This window comes from Pseudophryne corroboree, chromosome 5 (genome assembly GCF_028390025.1).
Source record: "Pseudophryne corroboree isolate aPseCor3 chromosome 5, aPseCor3.hap2, whole genome shotgun sequence".
Classification (NCBI taxonomy): Eukaryota; Metazoa; Chordata; class Amphibia; order Anura; family Myobatrachidae; genus Pseudophryne; species Pseudophryne corroboree.
In genome coordinates, this window is record NC_086448.1 from 560,247,362 (window position 1) to 560,265,962 (window position 18,601).

The 18,601-nt window shown below is 46.3% G+C and overlaps 1 protein-coding gene across 2 annotated transcripts in view; it reads left to right on the plus strand.

The window, feature by feature from the left end:
* The first annotated feature begins 853 nt into the window (after positions 1-853).
* LOC134928037 (dyslexia-associated protein KIAA0319-like) overlaps positions 854-18,601 on the plus strand; it is a 64,240-nt gene continuing 46,492 nt past the window's right edge. For both annotated transcript variants that reach the window (XM_063923267.1, XM_063923268.1), the window contains exons 1-4: positions 854-1,038; positions 1,928-2,050; positions 13,698-13,820; positions 16,367-17,094. In XM_063923267.1, the coding sequence (XP_063779337.1) occupies positions 13,754-13,820; positions 16,367-17,094 (795 nt within the window). In that variant the 5' untranslated portion in view covers positions 854-1,038; positions 1,928-2,050; positions 13,698-13,753. The remainder of the gene's footprint in view (positions 1,039-1,927; positions 2,051-13,697; positions 13,821-16,366; positions 17,095-18,601) is intronic.

The following is an 18,601-nucleotide window of genomic DNA, read 5'->3' on the forward strand; positions in this document are numbered from 1 at the left end:
TGCAGTGCACACGGTTTTGCCCAACTGCTAACAAATTTGCTGCTGCGATCATCCCTGAATTAGGCCCAAAGTACCAGCGATCAGCTCCTAACGCCATGTTACTGGCTTTGCTTGAAAAATGAGGAGCTGGTTGGCTGGTACTTTATCTCTGTCCACTTTATCTCTCCCCAAGGCTTAGTATATATACTCCAAAGTATAGAACCAAGGTCCCGTCTGAGCCAGACAAATAATTCTGTAAAGGGAGAATGGCTGGCTGTGTATGACACGGAACTCTCTGCATCCCTTCATCACCTTAGAATAATCTGATTTTTGACCGCACCTAAAAATAAAGAGCGCCTCTTCCGTATTTCAGTGTGAACACCTTCACTCCACCTTACCCAGCTTCATCCAAACATTCCCCTCTGTCTGTGCAAACATCTTCTCCATATGTGCAGCCATTTTACTCTACAAACATCTTCTCCCGTAAGGATTCTAGATCAGGCCTGGCCAACCTGTGGCTCTCCAGCTGTTGTGAAACTACACATCCCAGCTTGCTCTACACTACAACAGCTGGAGAGCCACAGGTTGGCCAGGCCTGTTCTAGATGGATTACACACCTGCAGGGCAAAACCATTTTATCCTTGGTAAATAATGTAATATTTATTATGCTGAAAATATCCAGGAATGAATGATAACAGTATCAAAGTGTTTCCAGATAATATTGACACAGATTTCTTAATTAATCTGCAATAACAGCATATCCTCCTTACATGAGCATTACAATCTATGATACCACTATTCTTCATTTATTCTCATTTCTAGACAAGCAAACAGCATAGAGATATTGTCTCATCCACAGGGCCTTCAGACTACCAGCCCCACCTCCTGCTGCAACAGCAGCTCTACCACTCCCCTCACCTCCAGCCCATTCTGTGAACATGACAGGAAGACATCAGGCAACAAGAGACACACAGCCCTGCCTCTAACAAGGAGCAGCCAGCATCTCTGGGCGTCTCACAAGCAGCAGCCAGCATTTTGTCTCCATCATCAGCAACGCAGGTAAGACCCAACAGGCTCAGTGTTTTCTGCCCATTACCATTGTCTGCTCTGAATCTGTTAGCCAGGGCCAAAAACTGCAAGATCATGCTTTATCTATATTATCATCTACCACATGGGAGCTCCTTTACAGCTAGACGCTGTTACTACATACTGCACTATCAGTGCTGGTAAAATGCATGTATGTTTGTTTGCCCGTCAATTCAGCAGCTGAAACATTGTATGAATTGTGTTTTTCAATGAAGACACTGATAGCAGCTTCATCACTATTATTTAAATATCACTAGTAATGGAGAATCATTCCACACAAATGACTACAATAATCACATATTGCCAATAATTTGTAGCTTCTCCTCTTACCATTGTTTTATGATCTAATTTGAAATTAAAAGAACCAGCCATTTTACATAAATACTGCTATGTAATAACATTGAAAAAAACGAAGGACAAATATATTAGAACAGAAATATATTACTATATCATCCTGCTTTTTACATCACCTGCCTTGATTGAGATGTGTAGTAACCGTTATTAAACAATTTACTATGAAATTCATAATACAGGTTGAGTATCCCATATCCAAATATTCCGAAATACGGAATATTCCGAATTACGGACTTTTTTGAGTGAGAGTGAGATAGTGAAATCTTTGTTTTTTGATGGCTCAATGTACACAAACTTTGTTTAACACACAAAGTTATTAAAAATATTGTATTAAATGACCCCCAGGCTGTGTGTATAAGGTGTATATGAAACATAAATGAATTGTGTGAATGTACACACGCTTTGTTTAATGCACAAAGTTATAAAAAATATTGTCTAAAATGACCTTCAGGCTGTGTGTGTAAGGTGTATATGTAACATAAATACATTCTGTGCTTATATTATTTAGGTCCCATCACCATGATATCTCCTTATGGTATGCAATTATTCCAAAATACGGAAAAATCCGATATCCAAAATACCTCTGGTCCCAAGCATTTTGGATAAGGGATACTCAACCTGTATCAAAAAAGTGAGTATTACCTTCTATTTTCTTTACTATTATTTTGTTATCACAGTCGGCGCTGACCAATTTGATGCCTAAGCAAGATTTCGGTGGTACCCATTATATTGCAGCCAATCCTACCACCAAGAATTGTGTTCATATGCTCTCACAGAAACTGCTACATAGCTTTAGGCCTTTGAGATTTTTTTTTTTTAAAGAAACCAGTGCTAACTGCACAAACCACAGAACTATAACCAGAATCTAAATTTCAAGGAACGAACCACAGAAATATAACTATAATATAAATAACAAGAAGTACTACAATATAAATCAGGGTATTTTACTAAATACAAAACAACATCCAAACTAGTGTGCTTAATACTGATTACATCATCATGTCACACATTACTGCCCCCAGTTCACATGAATACACCACATATTGCTGCCCTCTATCTCCTCACTGGCGACTTACACTGACGTGGTCACACTTAGGGAAGCCAATCCCTTGCCATTTTTTCAATCCCGGGTATCGGGATTGAAAAATGGCCAATCCCGGGATACCCGGGATTGGCTTTTTGCTATGTGGCCACCCCCTCGCCCCACCCCGCCCCGGACATATAACTCACTATATACCGGGGGCGGGCAGGCGGGTGGGAAACATCATCTGATCGCTGCTGGCGGCTCCCTGCAGCGGCTGACGGCGCAGCGTGACCTCTCTCGCTGCGCTGTGGAGCCGGAACAAGGAAGCCGGCCAGCGTCTGAGCGTCCTGTGGACGCTCAACGCTGATACCTCAATCCCCGGGATTGGAGCTTTCAATCCCGGGATGGAATCCCGGCCATTTTTGGCCCTAAATCCCGTGATCCCACCGATCCCGGGATTGGCCACCATAGTCACACTGCTAGGAGCGACCATGTGGTCTTCTGGCAGCTCCTCCATCCATCTCACTGGCACAGACGTGGTAGAGGTATGCATGGAGAAGTGATCTCTCTCAGTAGCGACGCGCAGTTGCAATGCTGAAAAAAAAGCACTAAGAGATGTCGGCAGATTAGGTTCGCATATACACTTACCATTCAATGTGTCAGTCCTATCATACAGATGGGCAGGCATTGCTTGCCCAGGTGTGATGTCAGCCACTGCAGCAAATGTACGTACAAATAGCCGGATGCGCTGATACAGTATATATGTAGATGGCTGATATATCTGTAGATATATCAGCCATCGGCTGTGCTGCACAACCAGTGTGATATGTCTGTGAACTACGTCGTTCACAGACATATCGTTTGTATACACCCGTCGACCCACTAGTGACATACCTACATACTTTTTGGCTGCACTATGCAGGAGGGGGCAACCAGGTCGGACCAGGGAGGGGGCATGGCTTCATCGTGGGTGGGCGGTGCTATTCTATGCCAAGATTAGTGGCATTGAAATGTCGGGGTGGGGATAAGATGATGCGATTTACCGCACATCACATCATCAGCCTCCCTGGGCCGCCCACTTCCAATGGCGGCTACAAGGAGGTGCAGGAGGCTGAGGGGGGTAAGGTCGGCTTTGGGTTACTTACCTACCTTTTCAGAGAAGCCAGGAGTACCACCCGATTTTTGGGAACCTTGGCCAAACCGGGAGGGTAGACAAGTATGACTAACGATATATCACCCGTTTGCTCGAACGGCCAGTATATCGCCCAGTGGGTACCCAGAATAACTGTAGAACTGCTTCTGAGATGTAATGTCTGCTGCCGGTTCTTCCTGCCAAAGGCCTGATTCAGACTTGTATGCTAGGCCAATGGTAACACAGTTGAGCTCTTTTCTGGTAATCTGCGCATGCATATAAGTCACACTGTGCACACGTCAAGGTACCTTAGCGATGTCGCTAGCAGTGAGGATTTATTCGCAAAATGATTGACAGTCAGCAAATGTCTGGGGGAGGTAACGGGGAGTGGCGGCAGAAACGCAGTCATGTCACAACTATTTCCCTGGCGTGTCTCAGCCTACAGCTGTGATCCCGTATGCAGAAAACATGGCGCCTGCGACTCAGTACACGCTGCCATTCTGTGCAACCATAGGACTACTGAGATGGACCATTATCCAAGCATCCGCGACTGACACTGCGTCTATGTACTACGGTGCTGATATTTGTGAGAAATCCTCTGTGTATGGGATCGCAGGTGCAAATGCATTAGCATACATCTCTGAATCTGGCCCATATTTTGAGCTCCTACTGCCACACGCCTCATCAGACCCCTCCCCTTCTCTCATCTCAGTTCAGCAGGCACTGGGTAGCAGCACTTTCCCACTGGCCAGCTGCAGTTAATGCAGTACTTTACCCACCCTCTCAGCAGGTACTAAACAAACAGCAGCAAGATTAGCTCAGCGCTGTTTGTCACTGTATCGCTAACGTTGTCCAGTAAAAGCCTTTCCAGCTTCAGCGAACCCTCCCAGGCGTTATTGAGTTGTCCCCAAGTAAAAAGTGCAATACGCATGGTCATAGTGCATGTGCATTACACAGCATCTCAGTACTGCCAGCAGTAGGCTGGAGAAACAGCACAGATGACACTGGTGAACGTTGTCGTAAAGGTAGGTTATGTTGAATATCTGCGGCAAATTTATTAGTATCACTGTGGTACTAAACAAAATATGCTGCCGGTAATAAGCATCATTGATAGATGGAGCCAATAGTCAGAGGAGTAAATACAGGACACATTTGCTCCACGTTCTGCTTCATACACGCCAGAGCATGGAGCCTGGGGCATGTGTTGCAGTGATCCCTCTCCCAGAGCCCCCATCCCGGAGTCCGGTCCCAGCCTAGAGACAGAACTCTAGCAAGGAAAAGCACCAATGTACATAAAAATAGTGGACAGAGGCTGAAATGCATGACCCCTCCCTCCTTTTTTGGCTCAGCCCCATCACACAAGCGGGCCTTGCTGCCTTGCTGTTGCTTTGGGAGCAGCAAATTGCAAGAACAAATACCCTGATCAGCAACAGTCCGCGTTTGTGTGCTGGGGTTTTGCTAATTAATTGGGGGAGAAGTGTGTGTCTGGATGCTGCAGGGATTGGGATGGTGGTAGTGAATGCGAGCAGAGGGTGCAGGGCACCAACAACTATCTTGTAAAACAAATGGAAACATAATGGTTCCCAAACTGGGTGCCATGGTTTGGTGGTCCAGTACGAATTCAGATAATTTATGGTCAGTGTGTTAGGCCAAACAAGTACTGGTTGCTGCCAATCCTAAAATATGTTGACAGAGACACAACTTTGTCCACCACCAAATAACTGACCCTAAGGGTGACAGGTATTCATTATGGGCCTAATTCAAGGTTGAATGCAAAACATTTCTCCTACGTCCTAGAGGATGCTGGGGACTCCGTAAGGACCATGGGGTATAGACGGGATCCGCCAGGGCCGTAACTACGTGTGTGCCAAGGGGGCTTGGCACACAGCGCAGTTGCCCTGGGGGCGCACGGCCAGCGGCATGTAATGAGTCAAATTGACTCATTACATGCCGCCTCTGAACTGCGCCGTGCGCCGCACTGTGAAGAGAGAAGACAGGAGCGCCGGGCAGCGGAGGAGGAGGGAGGGGGAGCAGAGAGCCGCAGCAGCGCTATTTGATTGGTAGTAAGCGCCGCTGCAGCATCCCCCTCTCCTTCTGTATTGGCTGCCTGGCGCTGCTGTGAATGCTGGGATGCATCCCAGCATCCACAGCAGCGCCAGGCAGCCAATACAGAAGGAGAGGGGGATGCTGCAGCGGCGCTTACTACCAATCAAATAGCGCTGCTGCGGCTCTCTGCTCCCCCTCCCTCCTCCTCCTTCTCACCTCACACTGCCTGCACCGAGAGGAAGCTGCACGAGGAGCCTGTCAGCGGGGAGAAGGTAAGTATATCCCCCCCCCCTCTCTCTCTCTCTCTCTCACTCTCTCTCTCTCTCTCTCTCTCGGACACCGTCTGCTGCAATGTGTAAAAAGGGGTCCCATCTGCCGCAATGTGTAAAAAGGGGTCCCATCTGCCGCAATGTGTAAAAAGTGGTCCTGGCTGCCGCAATGTGTAAAAAGGGGGACTGGCTGCCGTAATGTGTAAAAAGGGGTCCCGGCTGCCGCAATGTATAAAAAGTGGTCCTGTCTGCCGCAATGTGTAAAAAGTGGTCCTGGCTGCCGTAATGTGTAAAAAGGGGGACTGGCTGCCGCAATGTGTAAAAAGGGGGATGCTGTCTGCTGTAATGTATAAAAGGGGCTCTACCTGGTGTAGTGGCGCTACTGTGCAGCATAATTTGAATAATGGAGACTACTGTGCACCGTAGTATGAATTGCTATTATTTTGTTGCCACGCCCCTTCCCGTGAAGCCACGCCCCTATATATTTTTCGCGCGCCTGCGGCGCGCACTGCTCCTATCTTGTACGGGGGCGCCAATGTCGGTTCTTGCACACAGCGCTAAAATGCCTAGTTACGGCACTGGGATCCGCAGGAGACATGGGCACACTATAAGACTTTGAGTGGGTGTGAACTGGCTCCTCCCTCTATGTCTCTCCTCCAGACCTCATTTAGATTCTGTGCCCAGGAGTGACTGGACACACACTAGGGGAGCTCTACAGAGTTTCTCTAAAGACTTTATTGTTAGGTTTTTTATTTTCATGGAGACCTGCTGGCTACAGGCTCTCTGCATCGTGGGACTGAGGGGAGAGAAGTCAGACCTACTTCTTCTTAGTTCAAGGGCTCTGCTTCTTAGGCTACTGGACACCATTAGCTCCAGAGGGTTCGATCACTTGGTGCGCCTAGCTGCTTGTTCCCGGAGCCGCGCCGTCACCCCCCTCACAGAAGCCCGAAGAAAGAAGCCGGGTGAGTATTAGAAGAACAGAAGGCTTCAGACGGCAGAAGACTTCAGTAACGGAGGTACAGCGCAGCGGTAGCGCTGCGCTCCATGCTCCCACACACCAACGGCACTCACAGGGTGCAGGGCGCTGGGGGGGAGCGCCCTGGGCAGCAGTTACTGAGGGTCTCTTTTACACTGGCAAGAAAGCAAATTCGGGGCCCGGGCACCGTGTACGATACCCCCGCCAGTATAAAGCAGCGGTCGCGCTGCGCGCCATTGCTCCCACACACCAACGGTTTTACATGGGTGCAGGGCATGGGGGGGGGGGGCCACCCTGGACAGCAATATATATATCATTTGAGTAGTTATACAGTGCGTAGACACTATGGCCCTCAATCCGAGTTATTCGCTCGCTAGCTGCTTTTAGCAGCATTGCACACGCTAAGCCGCCGCCCTCTGAGAGTGTATCTTAGCTTAGCAGAATTGCGAACGAAAGATTTGCAAATTAGCGAATAGAAATTTCTTAGCAGTTTCTGAGTAGCTCGACACTTACTCTGCCACTGCGATCAGTTCAGTCAGTTTCGTTCCTGGTTTGACGTCACAAACACACCCAGCGTTCGCCCAGGCACTCCCTCGTTTCTCCAGCCACTCCCGCGTTTTTCCCAGAAACGGCAGCGTTTTTTCACACACACCCATAAAACGTCCAGTTTCCGCCCAGAAACACCCACTTCCTGTCAATCACACTCCGATCACCAGAACGAAGAAAAATCCTTGTAATGCCGTGAGTAAAATACCTAACTTTTGAGTAAAATAACTAAGCGCATGCGCTCTGCGAACATTGGCCCTCATTCCGAGTTGATCGCTCGCAAGGCGAATTTAGCAGAGTTGCTCACGCTAAGCCTACGCCTACTGGGAGTGTATCTTAGCTTCTTAAAATTGCGACCGATGTATTCGCAATATTGCGATTACAAACTACTTAGCAGTTTCAGAGTAGCTTCAGACTTACTCGGCATCTGCGTTCAGTTCAGTGCTTGTCGTTCCTGGTTTGACGTCATAAACACACCCAGCGTTCGCCCAGACACTCCCCCGTTTCTCCGGCCACTCCTGCGTTTTTTCCGGAAACGGTAGCGTTTTTATCCACACGCCCCGAAAACGCCGTGTTTCCGCCCAGTAACACCCATTTCCTGTCAATCACACTACGTTCGCCAGAGCGAAGAAAAAGCCGTGAGTAAAAATACTATCTTCATTGTAAAATTACTTGGCGCAGTCGCATTGCGAATATTGCGCATGCGTACTAAGCGGAATTTCACTGCGATGCGAAGAAAATTACCGAGCGAACGACTCGGAATGAGGGCCATTGCGCATGCGCAGTAAGCGACTAATCGCAATATAGCGAAATTCAGCAACGAGCGAACAACTCGGAATGAGGGCCTATATACGGTCCCCTGCCTGCATAAAAAACTATATTATAATTATAACGGGGTTGAAGCGTGCTGAAAAGGGGCGGGGCTTAGCCCTCACAACAGTGTTCAGCGCCATTTTCTCTCTGTCCCCGCCAAGAATGTGTACAGTGCAAACGAGGGGGAGGGCACAGTGTTTTAGTGTTATATTGAGGGAAATATAGCACTATTTTTTAGAAATGGGCATGTAATCATTGTTGTGCATATCTCTCTGTGTGTTCCCTGTCCGATATACCCACTATAGTCCGCGTGTGTCGACATGCGTAGTGCTCTGTCACAAACAGCTATGGGGATCACTGTCGGCATCGCCGACGCCTGTTGGTACTGGATACAGTAGATGCAGAGTCAACAGGTCGGTAGTTGTATACTTGTCAAAAGTAAACATTGTATGGGAGACACAGTAGTATGTGGGTGACCCTGTCGGCACCAACTGTTATTACTGGGTGTAAATTAACATGCTGTAACTGCCTTATACCTGTATATATATTTCTATGTATGGTACGGTTCCATGGGCCTGTAGGTCGAGCACAGACATGGTAGTATATGTGGGGAAGTGTTATTAAAATGATATATGTATACTTCCCTCGGACCCCTCGGGGTTGCAAGAATGTTATTTTGCCTGGTTGCTACTCCATGCTGTCGACGAATACTAGGTTTTCTGTCGACCATAACGTTTTCTGCTAGATCCACAACTGGGGCATTTCAGTACATGGTCATACACATTCAGAACACATTAATGTCACTAGGGACCCGCCAGTTCCGGACAATCCGCTTATATGTATGTTATATGTATGTGTGTGTGTATGTATATATATATATATAGTTACTTCCAAGGTCCGGCACTCCCAACGCAGCAAATCAACTTGAGCTGGTGCCCTCACATTAGGGAAATGTAGAGAAAACGCTGGTGCGGCACTCAGGCGTATTGGCAGTATAAATAACAGACGGAAGCTGTAAACTTTCAATCAACGTTTCAATATATAAAATATTGTCTTCAGGATATATATAGTTAGGATATGTGTGTATATGTGTATTACAATATGTATATTCATATTACGACTTCTAATGAATGCTGAAGTAAAAGTATTCCTTTTCATGTGCTGGTCGCTCTGTTGATAAAGCTCTAGGTCGGCCGTGACGAGTTGGTCTCAGATCCTCTCAAGGAGTCCGAGTGTGTATTCCTTTCCCGCCGCGGATAGAATACTGTGAAAGTCAACTCCTGGTCGGCACGGGGCCCTGTCACAACGGATCGTACACAGGAAGCTAAGTGATATTTTATTTCTATGCTTTGGAGTTATTTGCATTACATGCACATGGGGGAGTGTTTGTATTCGGAAAGGCATCCGATAGAATTACCCTAAAGAGAGAGGGGATGTTTCTTATGTTGATTCTTCTCTATAACATTGAGGCAGGCTGCCGTGCGTATACAGGAGGTGTGGCCGGGGGAATGCTGAGGCTGACTCCGAGAGAAACTGGAGTTTTTTTTTCCCTGGGACGGTGTACCGCTGTTTGGGGATGCCTCAGTTAAGTCAATCTCTGCGGATACCACTGGTAAGTCTACCTTCGTGAGTTAGATTCCCTCACAACGGTTGGTGACGCATTCTGTTGTGGGATGCAGTCATTTTATCCGGTTCGTTACCGTTCTTTTTTCCCTTTCTGTGCAGATAGTGGAAGGTGAAAAGGTGAGAGTTCTGCAGCCTTGTTAGGTTCGCAGAAGCGGATGTCGTTTTCTGTGTCTACCACATCCACCGCATGTCGCTGGGTCTATCTGGCTGGAGCCCACACCGGTGGGAACTCGTCTAATACTCTTCGGGCAGTCCGGGAATGGACTTGGGCCTGTGAGTTAATAATAGAATCCATAGGGGGACATACTGGAGTTTGCAGATGATTCCCCTCACTGATTTTTCAAATAGATCTTACCAATTCCCCTCTGGAAGGGGAGGTAGTACGCGACGCCATACCAGAGTTGCGTCACGTTCAGGACATTGTCCTGCTGTCTCTGTTTAAAAAAAACAAAAAACGTGAAGGTAGAAAAGGGTTTAATTGCGTTTTTCTCCGCATTCAGCTTACCTGGGTTGATATCCAGGATTGTCTTTGCCATTTCACCGGAGTGATGGCAGTAGGATGGTATTCTTTCAATAGTAAGAGCCATTGTTATTTTGTACTGAGACACTCTCCTGATTAAGGCGAGGTCAAGATACAAGTGGTGCAAATCGTTGTTTCCCTCTGACTGTTCTCCAACACAGGGATTGGCTGTTGTTCCCAACGACGCAGATGTCGGAGGTGGGTATCAGAGTAGATACTGAACGGTTGAGGTTCTGTGGTTTCCTGTGGAAAGAGGTCTGAGGATCCGGAGTCGGATCAGAGTTGCAGTGACAATCCATCAATGTGTTCCGTTGATGAAGAAAATGGGTGCGGCCTAAGAGGCCTTTTCGGTGTGCAGGTCAAATGCCAGAGTGGTTTTCACGGGACCAGTTGAAAATGTGGTCCGGGTCTCACCTGCACATGCACCTGAATATAATCCTAATGGCCAGGATATCGCTCCTGAGGTGTCTGGTCAGTTCTCACCTCCTAGAGGGACGAAGGTTCGGGATCCAGGATTAGATCCTGGAGTCTATGCATGCAGATCTCCGAGGCTGGGGAGCAGTCCTTCCAAGGGAAGTATTTCCAAAGGAAAAGGTCAAGCTGGGAAGCTTGTCTGCAATAAGCTTTCTTGAATTAAGAGCTATTTTCGACGAACATATTCTTCGTGATCTGCCGTCTTGCTTCTGTCGGACGACTTGGCAGCAGTGGCGTAAGTAAGCCGCTAGGGCGGAACAAGGAGAAAAGCCGCAATGGCAGAAGTCGCAAAGGTTTTCCGCTGGGTGGAAAGACTGGTAAACGCTATATTTGCAGTCTTCATTCCGGATGTGAACGACGGAGAAATAGATTTCATCTGCAGACACGATCTCCATCCGGGAGAAATACAGTCGTCATCGAGAAGTCTTTGAGGTGTGCATTAATTGGACATGTTGGCGTCTCGCCTCAACGAGAGACCTCAGGGATATTGTTCCAGGTCGAGGGCCACTCAAGCTATAGCAGTGGACGCCCTCGTGACACCTTGGGTGTTTTCAGTCGGTCTATCTGTCCCCTCCGCTTACACTCTTTCTGAAGGTGGTAAACGTAAGAAGAACAAAGATTCAGGCGATCCTCATTGTTCCGGTCTAGCCAAGAAGGGCTTGGTATCCAGATCTTCAAGATTTACTCATAGAAGATCCCTGGCCGCTTCCTCTACGTGAGGAACTGTTACAGTAAGATCCGGGCGTGTATCAAGGCTTATCGCGGCTGCGTTTGGCGGCGTGGCGGTTGAGTGCCATATTCTGGCCCGAAAGGGTATTCCCAGTGAAGTAATTTCCACACTTCTTCAGGCTAGAAAAAAAGTAATGGCAAAGCCTTACCACCGTTTTTGGCGTAAATATGTGTCTTGGTGTGAATCCAAGAAGGCTCCTATGGAAGACTTTCAGCTGGGTTGTTCTTCTCCATTCTTTGCAAGCAGGTGTGGATGCAGGCCTAAAGTTAGGCTCCATTTCAGTGCAGTTTTGGCCTTCTAAATTTTCTTTAAAAAAAAATTGGCCACCTTTCCGGAAGTTCTGACTTTCGTGAAAGGAGTACTGCACATCCAACCTCCATTTGTGCCCCATTGGCAATGTGGGACCTTGACGTGGTGTTGCATTTTCTTGTGTCACACTGATTGGAACCTTTATGAAAGGTTGTCTTAAAATTTCTCTCTTGGAAAGTGGTCATGCTATTGGCCTTGGCGTCCGCAAGGGGGGTGTCGGAAGTAGCGGCTTTGTCTCACAAGAGCCCCTGTTTGATCTTCCATGTGGATAGAGCGAAATTGAGAACTTGGATAATAGTTCTGCCTAAAGTGGTTTCTGTGTTTCGCAGAAACCAGCCTATTTTGATGCCTGTGGTTACTTAAGCATTGGCTGATTCAAAGTCTCTCGATGTAGTCAGGGCTTTGAATATTTATGTCACCAATTTGGCTCAGTTTGGGGAAACAGAGCCTCTGTTTGTCTGGTATGCTCCCAGCATGATTGGGGCGCCTGCGTCTATGCAGTCTGTTACACGCTGGGTCTGTGATATGATTCGGCGTGCTCGTTTTACGGCTGGACTGCCGTTACCGAAGTCGGTGGAGACCCATTCTACTAGGAAGATGGGCTCTTCTTGGGCGGATGCCCGAGGAGTCTCGGCGGTTCAACTTTGCCGAGCGGCTACTTGGTCGGGTTCAAACACTTTTGCTAAGCTCTACAAGTTTGATACCCTGGCTGATGGGGACCTCATGTTTGCTCAATCGGTGCTGCAGAGTCGTCCGCACTCTCCCGCCCGGCCTGGAGCTTTAGTATAAACCCCATGGTCCTTACGGAGTCCCCAGCATCCTCTAGGACGTAGGAGAAAATAGGTAAATCCTTTTCTCGTAGTCTGTAGAGGATGCTAGACGCCCGTCCCAGTGCGTACTGTGTCTGCAGGTATTGGTTATGGTTCCACTCTTGTGGTGTTTCTTTTCTGTCAGGCTGTTGCTGACGTTGTTCATGCCATGGCATGCAGTATCTTATTATTGATTGGGTTGACACACAGGTTGTGTTACATATTTTATCAGCAAGTGCCTGTGTTCTATTGAATGCCACGTTCTGCGGTATGTTCGTGGTGTGAGCTGGTATGACACTCTCCGTGTTTAAACAATAAATTCTTTCCTCAAAATGTCCGTCTCCCTGGGCACAGTTTTCTAACTGAGGTCTGGAGGAGGGGCATAGAGGGAGGAGCCAGTTCACACCCATTCAAAGTCTTATAGTGTGCCCATGTCTCCTGCGGATCCCGTCTATACCCCATGGTCCTTACGGAGTCCCCAGCATCCTCTACGGACTAAGAGAAAAGGATTTACCGGTAGGTATTAAAATCCTATTTTTCCTCTAATGGGCAAAACCATGTGCACTGCAGGGGGGGCAGATATAACATGTGCAGTGAGAGTTAGATTTGGGTGGGGTGTGTTCAAACTGAAATCTAAATTGCAGTGTAAAACTAAAAGCAGCCTGTATTTACCCTGCACAGAAACAATATAACCCACCAAATCTAAATCTATCTGCACATGTTATATCAGCCCCACCTGCAGTGCACATGGTTTTGCCGTTAGAGAAAAATTTTGTTTTGCAATCAACCTTGAATTAGGCCCAATGTACTTAATTCAGTAAGTTTGCTGAATTTCTCAATAAGAAACTTTTGACCTAGGGATGCCATGCAAAAAATGCAGATATTTTAGGGTGCCATCATTCAAGAGAGTTTGGGAACCGCTGGTGTACACTAAAAATTTTAAATGTTATTTTGTTGACTTTGGTTTTGTTTGAATGTTATATTGTTTGTTCCTTTTTTTACAGGCTTCATACATGAATGTATATAATTCACAAAATAGGGTGTTTTTTGACTGCACATAATGGCGGCACATGACATCACGACTTTGTGTTTATACACCTTATTCATCTGGTTGTGCACAGTTACTGGTAAGAGTAATTTAATCACAATTCTGAACACTTCCTTTGAATAAGCTCTTTTTTTTTTTTCATCTATGGTTATTATCTTTTAAATCACCTCAAAGTGTTGACAGTATCATACAAAGTAAATAAATTTTTTTTTATTTTTTTAAAAAATATACCTGTATATAGTAACAATATGGTTTAATTAGTTCGATAGAATGGTGTTTTGGTGCAGTGTTTAGGTGCTACGTCAGAGTCCACACGGAGCTTTTCAGGTAAAACCTAGCACATACAGGGCACCTACCTCACTTCTTGGCAGAAGCTGGTTGGCTAATACAGTACTTTATCTCTTTAATAAATACCCCCATAGTATCTACCCTGAACTCCTTAAGAAACAGGTAGACTTTCTCATTTCCTGATTATTTGGAACAGGAAGCTAGGCAGTGTCTTGTTTCCCCGCAGTACAAAGATTATTTCTGAACCTCCTCTCACATTCTCCGGGAGAATGACGTGACCTATCAATTTGCATGGGTTTTCCAGGATGCATGAGAGACCCGGAGAAGTGAAGAGCTAGTTTGTAAGTGGTTCATTGATTCCGGCAATCATAGTAAAACCGATGACAGGAAACCATTTGGTTCTCTTCCCCGTTGATGGCAAAAGTATTTGACATCGGGCATAAACCATCAATGATTTTGAAACATTGATGGTCGATGGCTATCCCTAGTGAAGGGAGTCTGCTTGCAGACCAGAGAGAGGGGACCATTACCATCAGACACGGTAAGTAATACCAGCGCTCTAGTGGCATGTGACAAGCAGGGGTGAGAAAGGGCCTGATCATAGAGTTGTTGTAAAGGTTAACATCAGAAATGAGAGAGACATTTTTTATTATCATTCATGACTATAGTGTCTAACATACCCCTTTCATACTGCCAATGCCGGATCCCACCCGGGAATTGGAAACGGGTCCTTCCCGGGTGGGATTCGGCATTGGCAGCTGCTGCAGGCTTCCCCGACCCGGCAATATGCCGTGCGGGTTGCCATAGCAGCGGGGGGCGGAGGTGGCGCTGGGAGATGAGCTCATCTCCGCGCCTCCTCTCCCTGCTGTAGCAAACGGGTCCCTGGACGCATCGACACTATAACACTGCTTTATTCCCGGGTTGAATTGCCGGGTCAGGCAACCCGCGATTTCGGCTATGCCCCTTTCACACCGCACGCCGACCCGTGTCGACCTAACAATTTGCCGGGTTGATACCGGGTTATTTGTGCAGTGGGAAAGGGGTATTAATGTAACATTGTAAAAAGTAACATTTAGAAGAAAATATGTGGTTATTAATATTTGCTGGAGCCAGCAGTGTCTAGCATTAGAGACTCCTTTAAAACACACTTGTAAAATTGATACCTCTTATAAGGGGAGGCAGTCAACTGAACGTCGGACAGGATCCCGGCGGTCAGGATACAGATGCCGGAATCCCGACACCAGCTCGAATACTGTTGGTCAGAATCCCACCACTTGGGTGGTGGTCCACGCCACCACCCGAGGGGGAATAGAACCCTGTGGCGACCTACCAAGCACGAAGCGTGGTGAACGTAGCGAGCCCAAGAGGGGCCAAGCTGCGCTCGCCGCCGGCCTCCCGGCTGTCGGGCCCCCGGCGTCTGTCTCCTGACGGCCGGGATCTCATACTGATCCCATTATCAGGGGCATAGCTATATCTATGGGGGCCCCATAGCAGACTTTCCTCGGGTCCCCCACATAACGGGCACTATTCAGGGGGGTTGGGCCCTCACCTCCTGGTTCTTGTGTGTGACTTTTCATTTTCTTAGCAGTGCGCTAGTGCAGAGCGCCACATCTGGTGTCCCGTCTAGCTCCGCTTCTCCTCACTGATTCCAGAGTGGAGGTGTGGCCATGGTCAGGGGATGTCCCAGCAGGCTCAGCTCAGCCATGCTTCCCAGCATCAGGGTCAGAGCTGTCCGGGTGACCAGATGTGCCGCTTTGCAGCAGCACACTGCTATTATTGTTCTAGAAAGACACTGTACTAGGGGCCTGATTCTGAGGTGGAAGCAAATTTAAAAAAAAACAAGTAACTTTGTATCTGGAACACACTACGTTGCAATGCAAGGGAAAAAAATTACATATATTTTTGCATGCAGGGTAAATACTGGCTGCTTTTGCATGTAGTCCACACATGCTAGACATCGTTATTTTTACACTGCAACTTAGATTGGAGTTTGGACACAGTCCATCCAAGTCTAAATCTCTCCGCAACTCTTAAATCTGCCCCAACTACCGTACAACATGGTTTGTCAAAGGTGCAAAATGAGTTTCTTCTTTTTGCTCACAACTCAGAATTAGCCTCTAAGTACTAAATTAGAGGGTCAGCAAATTAGGAGTGATTTACAATGCATACAGACAAGTTATACACAATATTTTTTATTATTTTATTTATTGCATGTTATTGAATTTATATGCTTGCTTTATTCAGATACAAATAATGACAATTTAGAGCCCTCAGTTGGATCAGCAGTCCTGTTTCTCACATATTGCTGTTTTTTTTTTTTTCTTGTGTACTCTCCAGGATATCTGTGTGACCAGTGCAGAGAGGGGGCCACGCTCACTGGTGCAGCTATTACCCCTAACCTAGAGAAGACACGCCTAATGAGAGTGCCCAGTGCTAGAACTATGTCAGACTGCACTACAGCCTGTTGTAACCATTCAGGCTGCGATCTGTCCTGGATGTTGGGCAGGCAATGCTATATTGTCAACTGTCAGCATAAAGAGAGTTGTCGACCCCAAAAGCTAGACAGCATGCAATCTTACCTAACATTTGTCATAAGGCCTTCTCCAAGATTTATTCCCCTACCTTTCTATGAAAACTTTGCCCCCAATCGAGAATATTTATTGGGAAATCAGGACGACCCTAAGGATGATATGGTCAGTCTTAAAGAACTATCTTCCCTAATTAAAAGCCCCACCCTTGAGGATCTGACTGACTACGCAGAGGACTATATTGGCCCGCAGATGGATTTCCTTCATCTAAGCAGTCAGGAAGAGGACAAAGTAAGATCTGACGTAGACTATATAGGCTGGCTTTTGCCAGAAGTAGATAAGAATGCCACTGTTGTAGAAGTTGGCAGACGCAATTATGATGCAGCAGAACATCCCAGAGAAGAGCCCTCAATGAGTAATGTGGATGTGAACAATAGTTCGGAGACATCATCTGGAGCTCATTTAACTCCTACTATAACACAAGCAGAGACTGTTTTGGCAAGGGCAAGGATAACCAATCCGAATTTTCAAAGACAGGTATTTTCATCTTCATATTTTCTGGATTTCATTTACTTTACATAGTAGGTTGAGCCCATATGCTTATATTCAGAATTTTTTTTGCTTATACAGTCTTATTTTGTTTGTTTATTTTTGTTCTTATGTTGTTATGGCCCCCATATACCTAATTGCTGATTCCCTGACCTGGTCAGAACCACGATCTGCCGATTGGATTTTCTGACCGGCAGCCATCGATGATCAACGATCTGTAGGGGAATCAGGAAATTTAAGCATGTTAAAAATCTTAGATTTGCAGATCCTGGACGTGCTTGGTCGGGATCGTGATTTTTCGACATATTAAATATCCCTAATTTCCTGACCTGGTCGTAGTGGAATCTGCAAATAGCGGCAATATGTTGCTGATGTATGAGGGCTGTTGTACTACTAAACCTGGCTTGATGTAATGTTATTAGCTTTGTCATTGAAGCTACAAATTCACCGTAGTCCAAAATCTACCTCCTGCAGTGATTATATGCATACATTTTGCACAAGAAAATGTTAGTGTCTGCAGCCATTGAATGCCTTAAATGCACATAGCCTGGCCTTGAATGCACATAGGGGGTCATTCCGAGTTGTTCGCTCGCAAGCTGCTTTTAGCAGCTTTGCACACGCTAAGCCGCCGCCTACTGGGAGTGAATCTTAGCTTATCAAAATTGCGAACGAAAGATTAGCAAAATAGCGAATAGACACTTCTTAGCAGTTTCTGAGTAGCTCCACACTTACTCGGCATCTGCGATCAGTTCAGTGCTTGTCGTTCCTGGTTTGACGTCACAAACACTCCCAGCGTTCGGCCAGACACTCCTCCGTTTCTCCAGCCACTCCCGCGTTTTTCCCAGAAACGGTAGCGTTTTTTCGCACACACCCATAAAACGGCCTGTTTCCGCCCAGAAACACCCACTTCCTGTCAATCACATTACGATCACCAGAACGAAGAAAAAACCTCGTAATGCCGTGAGTAAAATACCTAACTGCATAGCAAATTTACTTGGCGCAGTCGCACTGCGGGCATTGCGCATGCGCACTAGCGACTAATCGCTCCGTTGCGAGAAAAAAATACTGAGCGAACAACTCGGAATGACCCCCATAGACTTTTATTTTGTGATTTAAGATGAGAAAAGCATATTTACAGGGCAGTACCTTGTTTAACGTATCAGGGAGTATTCTCTTCACTAAAAAAGGATTTTAAGTGGTATATATTATGCACCTTCTAGCCAATAAAGTGTTTGCATTTCCACCAATGTAACAAAAAAAGGTCAGACACACAAACAAGACACATGTAATCAAGACAGCTCCAATGTCCTATCACGTTTGTCATTTATTTAAGACAATTAAAATCGCCTTTAAAACCAATTTTTTTCCATCCTGAATATTATTTCTAGGTTTTCTAAGACTATTTTTATATGCATTTTGTATTTACTATTTACTTTTGCAATATTTCATTATAGTGGATCAAGTAGTGTGGAAATAATGAAAATATTTTTTGTGT